The sequence below is a fragment of the Pygocentrus nattereri genome, chromosome 13 (genome assembly GCF_015220715.1).
Source record: "Pygocentrus nattereri isolate fPygNat1 chromosome 13, fPygNat1.pri, whole genome shotgun sequence".
Lineage (NCBI taxonomy): Eukaryota > Metazoa > Chordata > Actinopteri > Characiformes > Serrasalmidae > Pygocentrus > Pygocentrus nattereri.
Window position 1 is genome coordinate 21,139,094 of NC_051223.1, and position 12,986 is coordinate 21,152,079.

The window sequence follows — 12,986 nt, forward strand, 5'->3', positions numbered from 1 at the left end:
GAATGAAAGCTGTAATTAATGCAACATGCGAACATACTAAATACTGAAACTTGACATTATATTTAGATTTTGAGGCTTCTGTTAAATGTGTTTGACACTGCAAATGATTCTCTTCTAAATAGCCATTTTGACTAGAAATTCAACAAATGACTATGCATAGTATTGTAGATGTAAAAGTAAATAATTTTTTACTTTCTGTGGGAGAGAAACAAACTGCACACAAACATTGAAAGACCATGACACAAAATCACTGATGCAGTTTAACTTCTGTATACGGTTAACTAACTGTCTGTCACACCTGATGCAAACTACACCATTTTGCGACTTCGTTACAAAAGTGAGTGGTCCTGACGGAGCAAAGAGGAGTTCACTCATCTCTGAATTAAACAGTGTGAGGTTCAAGATCACACATCACAGCAGGTAGTGAGAGATGTGCAGGAGCAGCATGATGACAGCAGACATCATTGACGACTCGTCACTCAATTCAAACATCACTCGTGCACTGACTTGCTCTGTGTAGGTGATGCTCTGTTTTACCCTGACAGACATAACACCCACGAAGATCTGTTTCTTTGTAACTTCTAAAAAGCACAGCAGCTGAACTAAAATGGGCCTCTTTCAACTGTGACAGGAAAGAGACATCCGCTGAGCATTAGAGCCATTTTACCGGGCCCCCTAAAATATTCTTTGTTGAACGTAAGCCGGGGCTCTTTCTCTCGCTCGCTTTGTGTCTGAAGTGCCTCTTGCCAGAACTTTCCATGACGAACCACAACAGGACAACAAGCAGCAGCTCTTGCCATCTTTCAATATAAAAAGCTCATTTCCTTTCTTGTTGCACAATAGCTGCTGCTGTTGTACATTCTGAGCTGCTGTGCTTGTCAAGCTACAACTATTAAAAGAAATGCAGTGAAAAAGGAGTTTTTCCAGATCAGTCAGTTTCTGATGAGGAAGCCGAGCTTAAAGGGCTGAGGTTCCATAAAGCAGCATGTTGACTGACAGGCCTACTGTGGGAGGGAGGGGCAGATGGGCCTTTCTCTGGCACACACTGTCACTCTGCTAGCTCTTAGCAGATAAATCTATGAAGGCAGACCTTCAGAACAGTACCTTAAAAGCACAACAACCTCGAAATAGAGCAAGTGGAAAGACAGCGGCAGGTTCCATAAGAAAATTTAAAGTACTGGTGTGTTAGATTGATGCTAACAGTCCTGTAACAGAAAAGTCCTTTGTAAAATGGACACAGAAGCTCTGAATTGGAGACGATGTAAAAAGGCCCAAACTGAGGAAAGATTTGAACCCCAGACGGGAACCAAATACCGCTATGCTGTCATTGATTGTTCTGATTCCGCTTTGTACACTTGTAGAGGTTATTGCACTTGGGAACACAACAACCCTCCCCATCAAATTCAAGGACACGGACAAGCGGCTACAATATCCGCTAATGTATCTCTCAATTTACATGCAATAATTAGCCACAAAGGCTGGCAGAGCTGCTCCAACTGAGGGCAGAAACACAAGAGACTAAGATGGAGGTTAGCCGCTGTGGTGTAAGAGAATATGACCAGAAGAGACAGACTACCTACACCAAATCACCACAGGGACATGTATCTACTGGTCCGACTTCCTGCCAGATCTCAGGTTTCACTGTCTGGGAAGCACCACATGTAGTCATAGGCTTACAGTAGGTTATGATCACATACATGACATATACTACAACACAGCTTTACAAAATTAAAATAATTAAAATTCAATGTTTTCAGGGTTTCTGGATGTACAACTGATGGTTGAACAATTAGAAATAAAATCAGAATAATAATGCTCATTAGCATACTCAATAAGGTCTGAGGATAAGTCTGTAAATTATGCTTTTTTTTGTATTTTAATGGTAATTAATAGCTTGGTAAAATACAGTATTTTGCCATTTCATCTCATTACTGATACACTTTAACAACATTTTGTTGTTTTGATTGATATGATTACAAGAAAAGATCACTGAAGAGATTCAACAGTTGGACTAATAGTAATACAAAGATTTTTTTCCCAAGTGAAAAAATGACATCAGAAATAAGAAACATGTGGACACACAGCAGTAATGAGATGTAGGGTAAAAAACAAACAAAAAAAAAAAAAAACTACATTTTGTAAGAATGAGCCAAGCATTTCCACCAGCCAAAATTCTACGATAATACAGAAGCACATTGTGTCTTGTGGTTTTACAACTGACCTAATCATACTTTGCCCACAAATGCAACCTATCAACCAATCAAAAAAAAAAAAAAAAAATAGAAAACAAATGACGGTAAAATGAGTCAAGATTATAGCAGGCTCCTCCATCTTTCACAGGAACCCTGATGCAGTGGCTTGAAGTAGGCGCATGCTGTTTTTAGATATAATTTGTGACTCAATTGTCGCAGATCTTTCAATGATGAAAAGGTCTCCGTGTTAGCACTGAATAACCACGAGGTGTTGGCCATGCTTTTAGCACCTTCAAGTCTTTGTCAGTGTCACAAGAGCACATGGTGGGAGGTTGGCTCTGAATGTGCTACTCAAAGCAGTTACCACAACTATGCACTGAAACGGCCCCACACATGAAACATGCAACCTCCAGACCCTGCAGAGAGCCCTGGGATGAATCTAGCAGGAACTATGCATATGGGGCTATCTGGGTTAGCCATTTTATTACCACTTAAACACTGTTATTAGTCTGTAAATTTCTAAAACCTGAAATTTCTCAACCAAGCCAAGAGGCTTTTATTGCCATTCCATCTATGTACAAGTACACAGCGGGATGAAATTACGTTCCTCCAGGAACAACATGGCGCAACAAGGAACAAAAAGTACAAAATGTGAACATGCAGACAGAGTGGAAAGAAACAAACAAAAAGTCTTCAGGGAACCACATCCAGTAGGCATTTTTATTTTATTCAGCAGACAAGTGTTTTATTTGAGATTAATTTAATAATTAATGAGCCTAATAACAGAACCAATGGGTATAAAGTCTGCAAATGGCAACTATGAATATGATGTAGACCTACCAATTTGCCTTTGTGGGCAAAGCATGATTAGGTCAACTGTAAAGCAATAAGACGCAATGTGCTTCTGTATTCTCATATAATTTTGGCTGCTGGAACAGCATGCCTGGGTCTTGCCTGGGTACAAGGCATAATGCTAAATTGGAACCAGCCATCAGTTAGATGGCCATGTATCAGATTTCATACAGTTATATTTGGAATTTAAATGGTGAACGAGAAACCCAAGCTGTGTCCCTAAACATGAAAAAAAATGAATAAAAAAAGCAAATGTTTCTATTAGACATTAGGTTTCCTTTCAAAATAACTAGTGGGCTTTTTGGGGCCAGCATTAAGTGAGAATTTCTTGATCAATATTGAATCAATAAAATCAAATATCTTACTGATAGCATCACAATTTCTTCTTTACAACAGTTTATAAGGTGAGAGAATAAATTGCAGGGAATCTGGGGCCATGTGCATCATTAGATCTTCACTGAATTGGCATCCTGGATGAGCTGGTCATAGGAAGTGCTTAATTCTGTGCTCAGTGACTTATTTCTGTACATTTGTAGAGGATTGCTTTAGTTCAATGTCCTGCCGGTAGATGAAACAATTACCTAATTTTAGCCTAAAAGCAGAGGCAACCACATTTTGCTCTAAAACATCCTGGAATTTGACAGCTTGTTTGTGCAGACTTTTCACATATGAAAATCATCTTTTTCTGGAGCCCAAAGTGCTTCTAACTATTCTACAAAACACATCTGTGTTAATATCTGATGATATTAATACAGTTACCTGCCATCACATACTTACCACAACATTTCACTATATATTGTTTGTTAAACCCGCTGCAGTTTGTCTAGTCACAGGTACTTAATTCCGGTACTTGAATCTGGTTTAAATTATGTGTCATGTATAACCAAGTGGAACAGGAATGTGTGGATGTGTTGCTGAAGACTCTAATTAACCTTCAAAAACATTAAAATATAAATGAATGCTTAAAAAGGAAGATATTTTTTGTATTTTGTCTCAACATGTTTTTAAGGATGGCAGTAACTATGATAAGTATTGGAAAAAAATGTTCATTTGCTAATTAAGAATTTTCCTTGAATGCTTTACAAGCTAGTAAACAACCAACATGTCTTTGTGTCTTTTTTCTTCACCTTTCCCAAAGACACTTATAACTCAGAGTGTATTGTAAGTCTTATTAATTGAAATTACTTAAGAAAAAGAAAAAAAGTACAGCAATGCAGATTTTTCCTCCAGGAATAAAACCAGTACAAAAGTCAGAGTCACATACCTGACTGTCCAGGTGGTGGAACCCCTGATGGTCCTCGTGGGAGGCACAGGAGCACTGTCAGCACTGCAGCTTTCCCCCCTGAACAGGGCTCCATGGCAACAGGTTTGGGAGGGCCCTTTGGAGAGATAAAGAAGAAATATACAAATAAACTAACTGCATACTCTTTAACCCAAAGGTCAATTTATTCAGAATACAGAGTGACAAAGTTAACGTCATATGGGCCAAGTGTGATGCCTCATAAGTTTGTGGAGGCTGCATTTTGCAAGATAACAGGAGAACATCCACACATTATCAAGTCCACTAACAAATTACTCAATTATAGCACAAATCACAGTCACACAAACACAGAAGACAGTGTTGTGTCTGGTGTTAACCACTCTCAGTGACCTCAGACATGCAGTCACTCATTCCATAAACACCATCCCTGTGCATCACCATAGCTTGGATACCAGCGCAATCTTTCAGCGGTAAAGGAAAGAAAAGGTATGAGGAACTGTCAACACTAGAGTTTAAAAGGTCTTCATCTGTTTTTTTCCCTCAACTGGTTATAAAGCTGCCATGTCAATCTTTTGACAAGAACTTTATACAGGCTTCTGAAATCTGCAGAAAGCATTTATATTCAAGACAGCATACTGTAGTCATGTACATGTGTCAACAGCAGAGCACTGCATTGTGTAATGGTGTGCAATATTTGGAGTACTGCAATGAGACTGGTTCCAAAAAACAAACAAGGGAAACAACTGCAACATACCTATTAATAATTCATAAATTCATATAAATAAAAAAATCGTAAATCATGCTTTACTGATGCCATTACTAAGGATATTCAACGTCTCTCTACATCCTGTTTTGTGTGCTCTTTTTAAGTTCACTGCTTTGCATTTTTGGCCTTCTTGTTGTAGTAATGTGTTTCCTTTATGACTTCTGTTAATCTCAGGTCTTGCTATGAGAGGTCTTTGTGGATTTGTGACAGCCAAGTCATTTTCTTTGGTGTGACGTCACTGAAAACACATGAGCTGAAGAGAATCTTCAGGAGGATGAAAAGATGAAAGATGATCAGTCTACTCTTTAAGAGTAAATTTGAAAGCAACAACTGTTGATTTGGTGAAGAGTCACTGTAAATGTTGATCTTGGCAATCCAAAAGAACTAAAGTAGTGGTCAAACCGAACGCAAGTAAAATATGCCAGATGAAAAAAAATATGCAAAAGAGGGTGTCTTCTGGAAAAAAAAGAAAAAAAAAGGGAGGAACTGCTCCTCAGTTAACATACTGTCACTTGTTAGTCTTGCCTGCACACAAAAGCAAACTTGTCATGTAAGTTTGGGGGGATTTGGTGACCTCTCTAGTAGAATGCTGGTGCAACTGCATGTAACATGTGGATCAACATTTTTGTAGTGTTGGGTTCAGAATGCACTGTGTGCTGAGAATAACAACACAGGTCAGCTTGTTCTTTGAATTTTTTGGTTTGTTTTTTTTTTTTTTTTTAGTGGCATTTTTTTAGTGGCATTTATTGTTTTTACTAATTAAGTCTGAAAAAATGCATCTGTCTCAGGAAAAGACAAAATCACCATGAACACATTGCACTAACAATGTTTTGTCTGTACTAGAGTTTCATATCCAGGCTGTTGTCCAATGCTTTTTGAAAACAACACAACGGGTGGCATTGAGTGGTGGCAACTCGGTGGGGAAAAAAAATGAAAGGGTGGCTAGGTGGTGTGTTCAAGACTAGTCTTGGTGGAAACCAGTTTTAAGGTCTCTCAGCTTGACATCAACAGAGCATTTCAATCATTCTTTGGAGTACATTTCCTGATATTGACTGAAGTCTCTTTTCTCCTGTATGTCTACAGTGTGCCTACAAGTTCTCATATCTCAGAAGTTTAATCAGTTAGCAAGTCTTCAAGTACTGCAGGGATCCCATCTGGATTTGTGGGCAGATTGTGTTTCAGGAGGCAGATTTCTTTCACGGATGTCTTTTGGCTGACTTGTCACAGATCAATTGTAGGTCAGTTTCTAATGACAGTATTACAGGTGTGGCCCACATTTCCGGGCTGTTCTGTTTACTGATGAGCCTGTCAATGGTTTCAGCTGGTCTTGGGTGGTGGCCTAGGCAGTTGGGTGGTTTCTAAAGGTTTGTGGTCAGTTTCTTTGTAATATGATGCAGTGGGAATAAAGGGTTCTGGACAGCACTAGCTAGGAAGAGGTCAAAGAGAGGTCAAACAGCAGGAGATGTTAGAAGGCTCTAAGGAAACCACTAGGTGGTGACAAAATCGAAACAAAAGAAACAACAGACAAGACATACACTTATCTTCAAGCTAAAGTTATGCACAAATATGCTCCCTTGTTTTATGTACTGAAGTGAAGAGGAAGACACACAAGCGTCTCCTCATGTAACCAGAAGTGTTTGCTATGACCACTGTCACTTCAAGACCCTCTCCTTCTATTAAGAGACTCTTGTTTCTGGCACTCTGCACTCTGACTCAGCAGTCGAGAGGTTTTTTTCCCCTATTAAAAGATATTTTTTTCTATTAAAAAGAAATTCAAGATGCTGCCTAATCACAGTACTGTGCAAAAATTGTCCTACACTTTGTCATTTATTCATATAATTTCACCCTAAACATAAAACATACGCACCAGATTTATACAAACCTACATAAAATATCTGTCAGTATTTAGTGTGTTCATCTTCTGCCTTAGAAGAAGAGCTTCCACTCTTTTTGAGAGACTTCATTTCAGTTTTTCAAAGGCATATTCTTCCACTCTTTCAGTTGGTTGAATTTTCTATTTCTCGCAATCCATGTAATTCCAAACATATTCTCCTATCTCTCAAAGGGAACGTTTTACATACTTTTAATCTGATGGTGATGGTTTTGGTAGTCTTTGACGCTCCCCTTCCTTATGCATTTGGAACTTTTGCACAGTAATGTATCTGTTAATTAATGTTACAATATTCTGACATACCAAAACATTTTATTATACAAGAAATGTAAGCAGTTTTAGCCTTAAAGCATAAGTAAGCACAAGTCAAGATCAGCCTTAAGCCAACCTATCTAAGATTCCTGCACTCAGCCTCAGGTTTCTACCACGTGAACCGCATCTACCTCAAATTTAATCACCACAATTACCCCAGTACAAATCTGTCACTGTAATTAGCTCTCTTACCCTGGAGTTATAAACTCTTAGCAAATTTTGCTGATGACAATGAGCACCATTAATAGCATTCTTCAAGACCTGTGTAACACTGACCTCAGCAGGGTAATATTAGCGAATCACGTCATGATGGACTAGTATACTATGGATGTGCTGGCAGGCTGAATTCTAGCAACCAGAAGTTCTGCAGTAATATCTGAATCTAATGTCTCAGTGGGTGCAACATAATACAATTTGATTGGCAGTGGTAAATTATAATAATATATAAGCATGTGCAATTTGAAAAGTTCAGGTGAAAAGTTCAAGCTGAAGTTTGTATTAGTATGCATTTAGTATGTTAGACATACTAAAGCCATATCTATGCAAGAAGCACACTGAAGACAAAGGGCTATCCATAATAGCATGTTAGCACCAAACAAATTGATCTGATCAAATTGTGATGATACCGAGTAGTGTAAGAGTTTGACAGCAACATTAATACACTTTTTCCAGCATAACTGTCAGTGTTGAGTACAGTAATTTCACACAAACTAGCAAAGGATCTTTTCAGACTTTGTCCGGGTAGGCAAACTGGCAACTGATCTGTTGTAAACAAAAAGATTAGATTACACAAAGATACTGTAACATTTGGTTCTAAGATTTGGTTCTATTCTTTTCAAGAATAGTTTATATCAATCAGCATGAGTCAAAGCAATACTACCATCATACCACTACAATATGATGTACTGCTATAACAATAACAATGTAACAATTAACTTAAGCAGATCCAGAATTACTGGCACCTAGTATGGATAATATTAACATCACATATGGATGTCAAACTCACTAGCTCACCTGTTTTCAGGACTTTTTAGCACTGATATTATTATTGTGTAATAGGGATAGAAAGTGTCTTACAGGGCCAGACGTGACCTCAGACGTGATAATTAAAATACATGTCCAGGGACGACTCTTTTGTTGTTTGATTGTGGCAAAATCAGCCACAATTATGGATATACACTCCGCTAAAACCTACCCCAACTTTCTGTTAACTACCTTACAATATACTCTTTTAATGTCTGGAGTACATTAATTACACCAGCAAAACAAGCAAGCTAATGAAACACTGTTGTTCACTAAATATTTTTTTTCTGTTGCAAGAGATATTTATTTTTTACAGCATATAATGTGTCCTCTGTCTAAGTCACACACATTATCATGTTTATCTGGACTTTTGGTGGTCTTTTCAGCTAATTTATGTTATATCCAACAGCTAATGGTTATACACTGGACAAGGGTTATGAGCGCACCATCGGCCCCTACATCACTAACCCTAGGCGCTGGATAGGTTTAGAAATTTTCCATTTTCCATTTTCCCACCCATTAAAAAATGCATTAACTGGCACCTTTCAACATTGTGTTGGGACCATATCTTTCATTTTTATCAACACTTTCTATCATTACAGAATTCACTGTATTTAAGTACAGTAAGAGACTTGAGTAAGGCAAGAGTGGATTGGTCAAGGCACAGTGGTAACACAGAGAGGATTTCAATGCAGTAGTCCTATGACATCAATAATATAGATGCATGACACGTGTCAAAGCAAGTAAAAAAAAAAAAAAAAAGGTCCTAGATGAAAAGATGACAGATTTAAAGCATTGTGGCATCAGTGTGTGCACAAGTGGGCACACCTTCATGCACTTCTCTCACTCTCACATGAGCACGCACACACACACACACACACACACACACACACACACACACACACACACACACACACTTTGTAAGAGTACTTATTGTGTTAGATGGCCCAGGCTTGGAGGGGCTTGTGAAAGGTCAAATTAAGCCTGTGCTGACAGTGACGTCCATCAGGCCCAGTGGACAGAGGCTGTTATCAGAGCAATATCTGTCTCTTTGAGAGGAAAAGAGGCCACTTGTGCTGCACTTAAAAGTTCAAAGCCATTGTTTCAAAGTGATGGGGGGTGGCAGGGGGCGTCTGGCTTTCCTTTCAACCTCTCCACCGCTGCGTGTACAGAATTTCTCTCTTTCTATTTTCCTCTGTGAACTCACATTTGCTCTTTATTGCGCTATGTAGCATTTGCTGAAAGAGACGTGATTTCCCTGACAAAAACCCTCAGTCACTCAGCTGTCGCCCTTGGATATTCTTTCCCGTCCTGAAATTCCCAGGCATAGCTTTCGCAGGGAGACATCCAGATGTGGACACTGCAGAGTCTCCACCATAGAGTAAGACTGGATGTGCATTTACAGTTGATTATAGCAATCGTGGGGTTCCAGGTTAGTGATAAAATTCTTGGTCATGCCTTCTAGACTGCAGGGGTCCACCCTAATAATAAATCGACTGCAAAGTCTGAGCTGATAGCTTTGGCAGCTGTCTACTCTGGAGCCTGCTGTTTAGCCTGAAGTTAGATCAGCTAAACTTTATTATTTCACAAAACCCTCCAATCACAGTTAATTACCACAAATCTCTTTCTTCAAATCTACACTCAGAGATGTCAGGTTCTGGCTGTTGCCATTGTGTAAACCCAGTAGGTATGCATAATTTAAAGATTTATTTGAATTTCATACCCTGACTGATTCATTCAGAACATGCATTTACCTTGTTCTAAAAAGAGTGTCCACTTTCCAGCAGACTAAAGTACATTTTAATTGGCATGCAGAAAAAGAACATGTTCTACCTTAAATAATGATACTATTAAAATGTTTTTAAATTTCCTTCCAGATATTCACCAGAACCAGAAAAAACATTCCAGATAATGCAATTAATCAAGATATAGGGTTCTTGTATAGTGGCATTTAATAGTAATCCTGTATATACAGACTTATGAATGCTGTCTTTAAATGTAGACTTTTTTGTTTTAACTACAGAACAAAAATGAGCATTAAAAACCCATGAGAGCCTCCAAACCCTGAAAAAAGGGGCTTGGTTAAAACAGCCTAAGAGAGGCAGTGGGCTAAGCCTTTTAGCTTTTATTAACAATAATAATAACAATAACAACAGCCAGCTTCATCGTGCATGTCACAAAGTTACAATATATCCTTAAATCAAGGCTGCAAATAATTATTTGTTTTTGCTAAATATCGATACCTGATGGATAGATATGCACAAGAGGACACACTCAAATGAAATCTTGATGCAAGATAATGCTGCACATTGAGCTGGCATGACTGACATGATACAGCATGTCAGAATGAAGAAATTAATGGAATTATCAAGCAAAGAGAACGTACACATACATGCTCTCACTTGGCAACTCTTTACTCGCTTACCTTCTGCAGGAAAATACTTCCATATAATGGTACTGTAAGGTTACTTGATTCCACTGAACACAAATATTTATTAAACACAATTATACTACTATAATTATACTACTATACTAAAATTCAGCCTTGCGGAAAAAAATACAGCATTCTTTTTCCAGGTTTTGTGATACTATTTAAATGGAATTAGATAACTCCATAATTATGTAGTTCATCAGAAAATATAGTACATTTACATTCTATATCAACAGTTTTAAGCCTGCAATTCCAAGTTTCTTTCTCCTTTTTTTGCCAACACCCCCCCCCCCCCCCCCACATCATTAACATTAAAAGTTTAAATCCTAAGCAATGATTAAAACTTTAAAATATGCACTTCAAAGCTCGTTTCACCTATCTACGTATGTGTGAGAAAATCAATATAAAATTATGACTTGCTTTTGTTATCACTGATGAAAACTTTTAAAGGTTAACTGAAGAAGCAGAAATCATAACCAAGAGCTTTTCCTGTAACAGCTATGGCCATTACGAAGATAGAAGGTCTGGTAAGTGTAATTCTTTTAATCCATTTCCTACATATCAATCAATATGAAAATGCATTTTTGGTTACTGGGTACCCATAAGCTCCCGCTCCCAGAAATACTATTTAATGGATTGCGGAAAAGGTTATGGCTTTAAAGTAAAGACCTTAATGGGACAAAATTTGACATTTAATGTTGACAAAAAGACATTTGAAACTGGCCTCACCAAAATCCTATGACAGAAAGAGTTAAAACTATGAGGGAAAAAGATCTCAATAAATTCTGTCACACAATATGCCTAAATGTAGCTCATTAGCCTGTTATGGGTTGGAAGGAGCCATGCTTCTCATGTAGAAACTAGTTAATGAGGCCATCAAATTGGATCCAACAACCCAAATTATCAGGCAAATCTGCTTTTGTGCATTTGCTCATATCATACATGGTTTCAAATTCTATGTGATATTCCTCTAATCCACATTATCCTTGCTCCATACAGATCAGGAGTAATCCAATAGAAGCCCATTTAGGTAACAATGCAATGATACAACTAATGAAGAGAGATAAAGTTTGCAAGAAAGAACATTAAAAGCAGGGTAATGCATCATGTTTCAACTGAAATTGCACCTCTGACACAAGACACACAGAATTAATTTGAATCGAAAGGGGAAACATGAAAAGCAGTGACACAGAAAGGTTAGGGGTCTTAAACAGTCTTAAAAAGTTACATATAAATCAAGTCTGCAAATAATTATTTTAGTTTTTGCTAAATACTGATATTAACTGATTGACAGACTTGGGGGGAAAATGATACAGCATTCTTTTTGCACACGTTTCAGTTTATGTTAGGTAAAATGTTAGATCAGGGGTGCACAACTGGACATCCTGGAAGGTCAGTGTTCAACACAGTTTGGAGGTTTCCCTGCTCCAACAACCTGGCAATTAACAGTTAAGTGTAATCAGGTGTGTTGGAGCAGGTAAATCACCAAACTGTGCTGGATGCTGGCCCTCCAGGACCAGAGTTGTGCACCCCTGTGTTACATGAACAGGGTACATAATTAAATACATTCTTTGAATAAAATCTGGAACCCACAGGAGCAACCACCTGGCTAGTGGGTCCCCAGGAAATTTGAGACCCTTGCTCTAGAAAATGCCAGCATTACGCCAAGAACATATGATAAAGATTAATTGTAGCTTGTATTTAGGTAACTACTATATAGGAAATATCAATGACTATTCGAAGCCTGAAACAAACATTAATAAGTAATGCAAGTCTAAACTTCTTTTCAGTTACAATCTAAAGTTGCATTCTTATTATTTGAGAATCCAGTGTAGAACAGTGGCTTGTAAATTACATCCCATATCATGTGAGCAAGTCAGTCAACAGCCCTGCAGTTGTATTACTAATAGGAAACCAGCTCACATGTATTTATTAATATGACGTCTACAGTTCAGCATAAGTACCCCCAAAGCAACATAAATACATTTTACTCATCGACCGTGTTCACTACTTCTACAGCATGACCTTAAACTCTCTTTTCTTTTGTTTATCTACTTTCATCCCCCAGACACCTTGTTTGTGTTTCTCATTCCTTTAGCTGTAACTCTGCTACTTTTGCACCCTTTGTTTTGTCTTATTACTCTCTTATTTCGTCTCCCTCTCTCTCTCTCCATTTCTTCTGGCCAATTCATCTCTCTCAAGTTAAAATCTCTGTTGCTGGATGCTGCTTAGATGATGCCAATGAGCTTCTGCTAGTA

General features: G+C 38.0%; 1 protein-coding gene across 1 annotated transcript in view; it reads right to left on the reverse strand.

The window, feature by feature from the left end:
* atrnl1b (attractin-like 1b) overlaps positions 1-12,986 on the reverse strand; it is a 116,489-nt gene that overhangs the window by 5,088 nt on the left and 98,415 nt on the right. Inside the window, exon 28 of the mRNA XM_017695966.2 lies at positions 4,309-4,423. Within this exon, the coding sequence (XP_017551455.1) occupies positions 4,309-4,423 (115 nt within the window). The remainder of the gene's footprint in view (positions 1-4,308; positions 4,424-12,986) is intronic.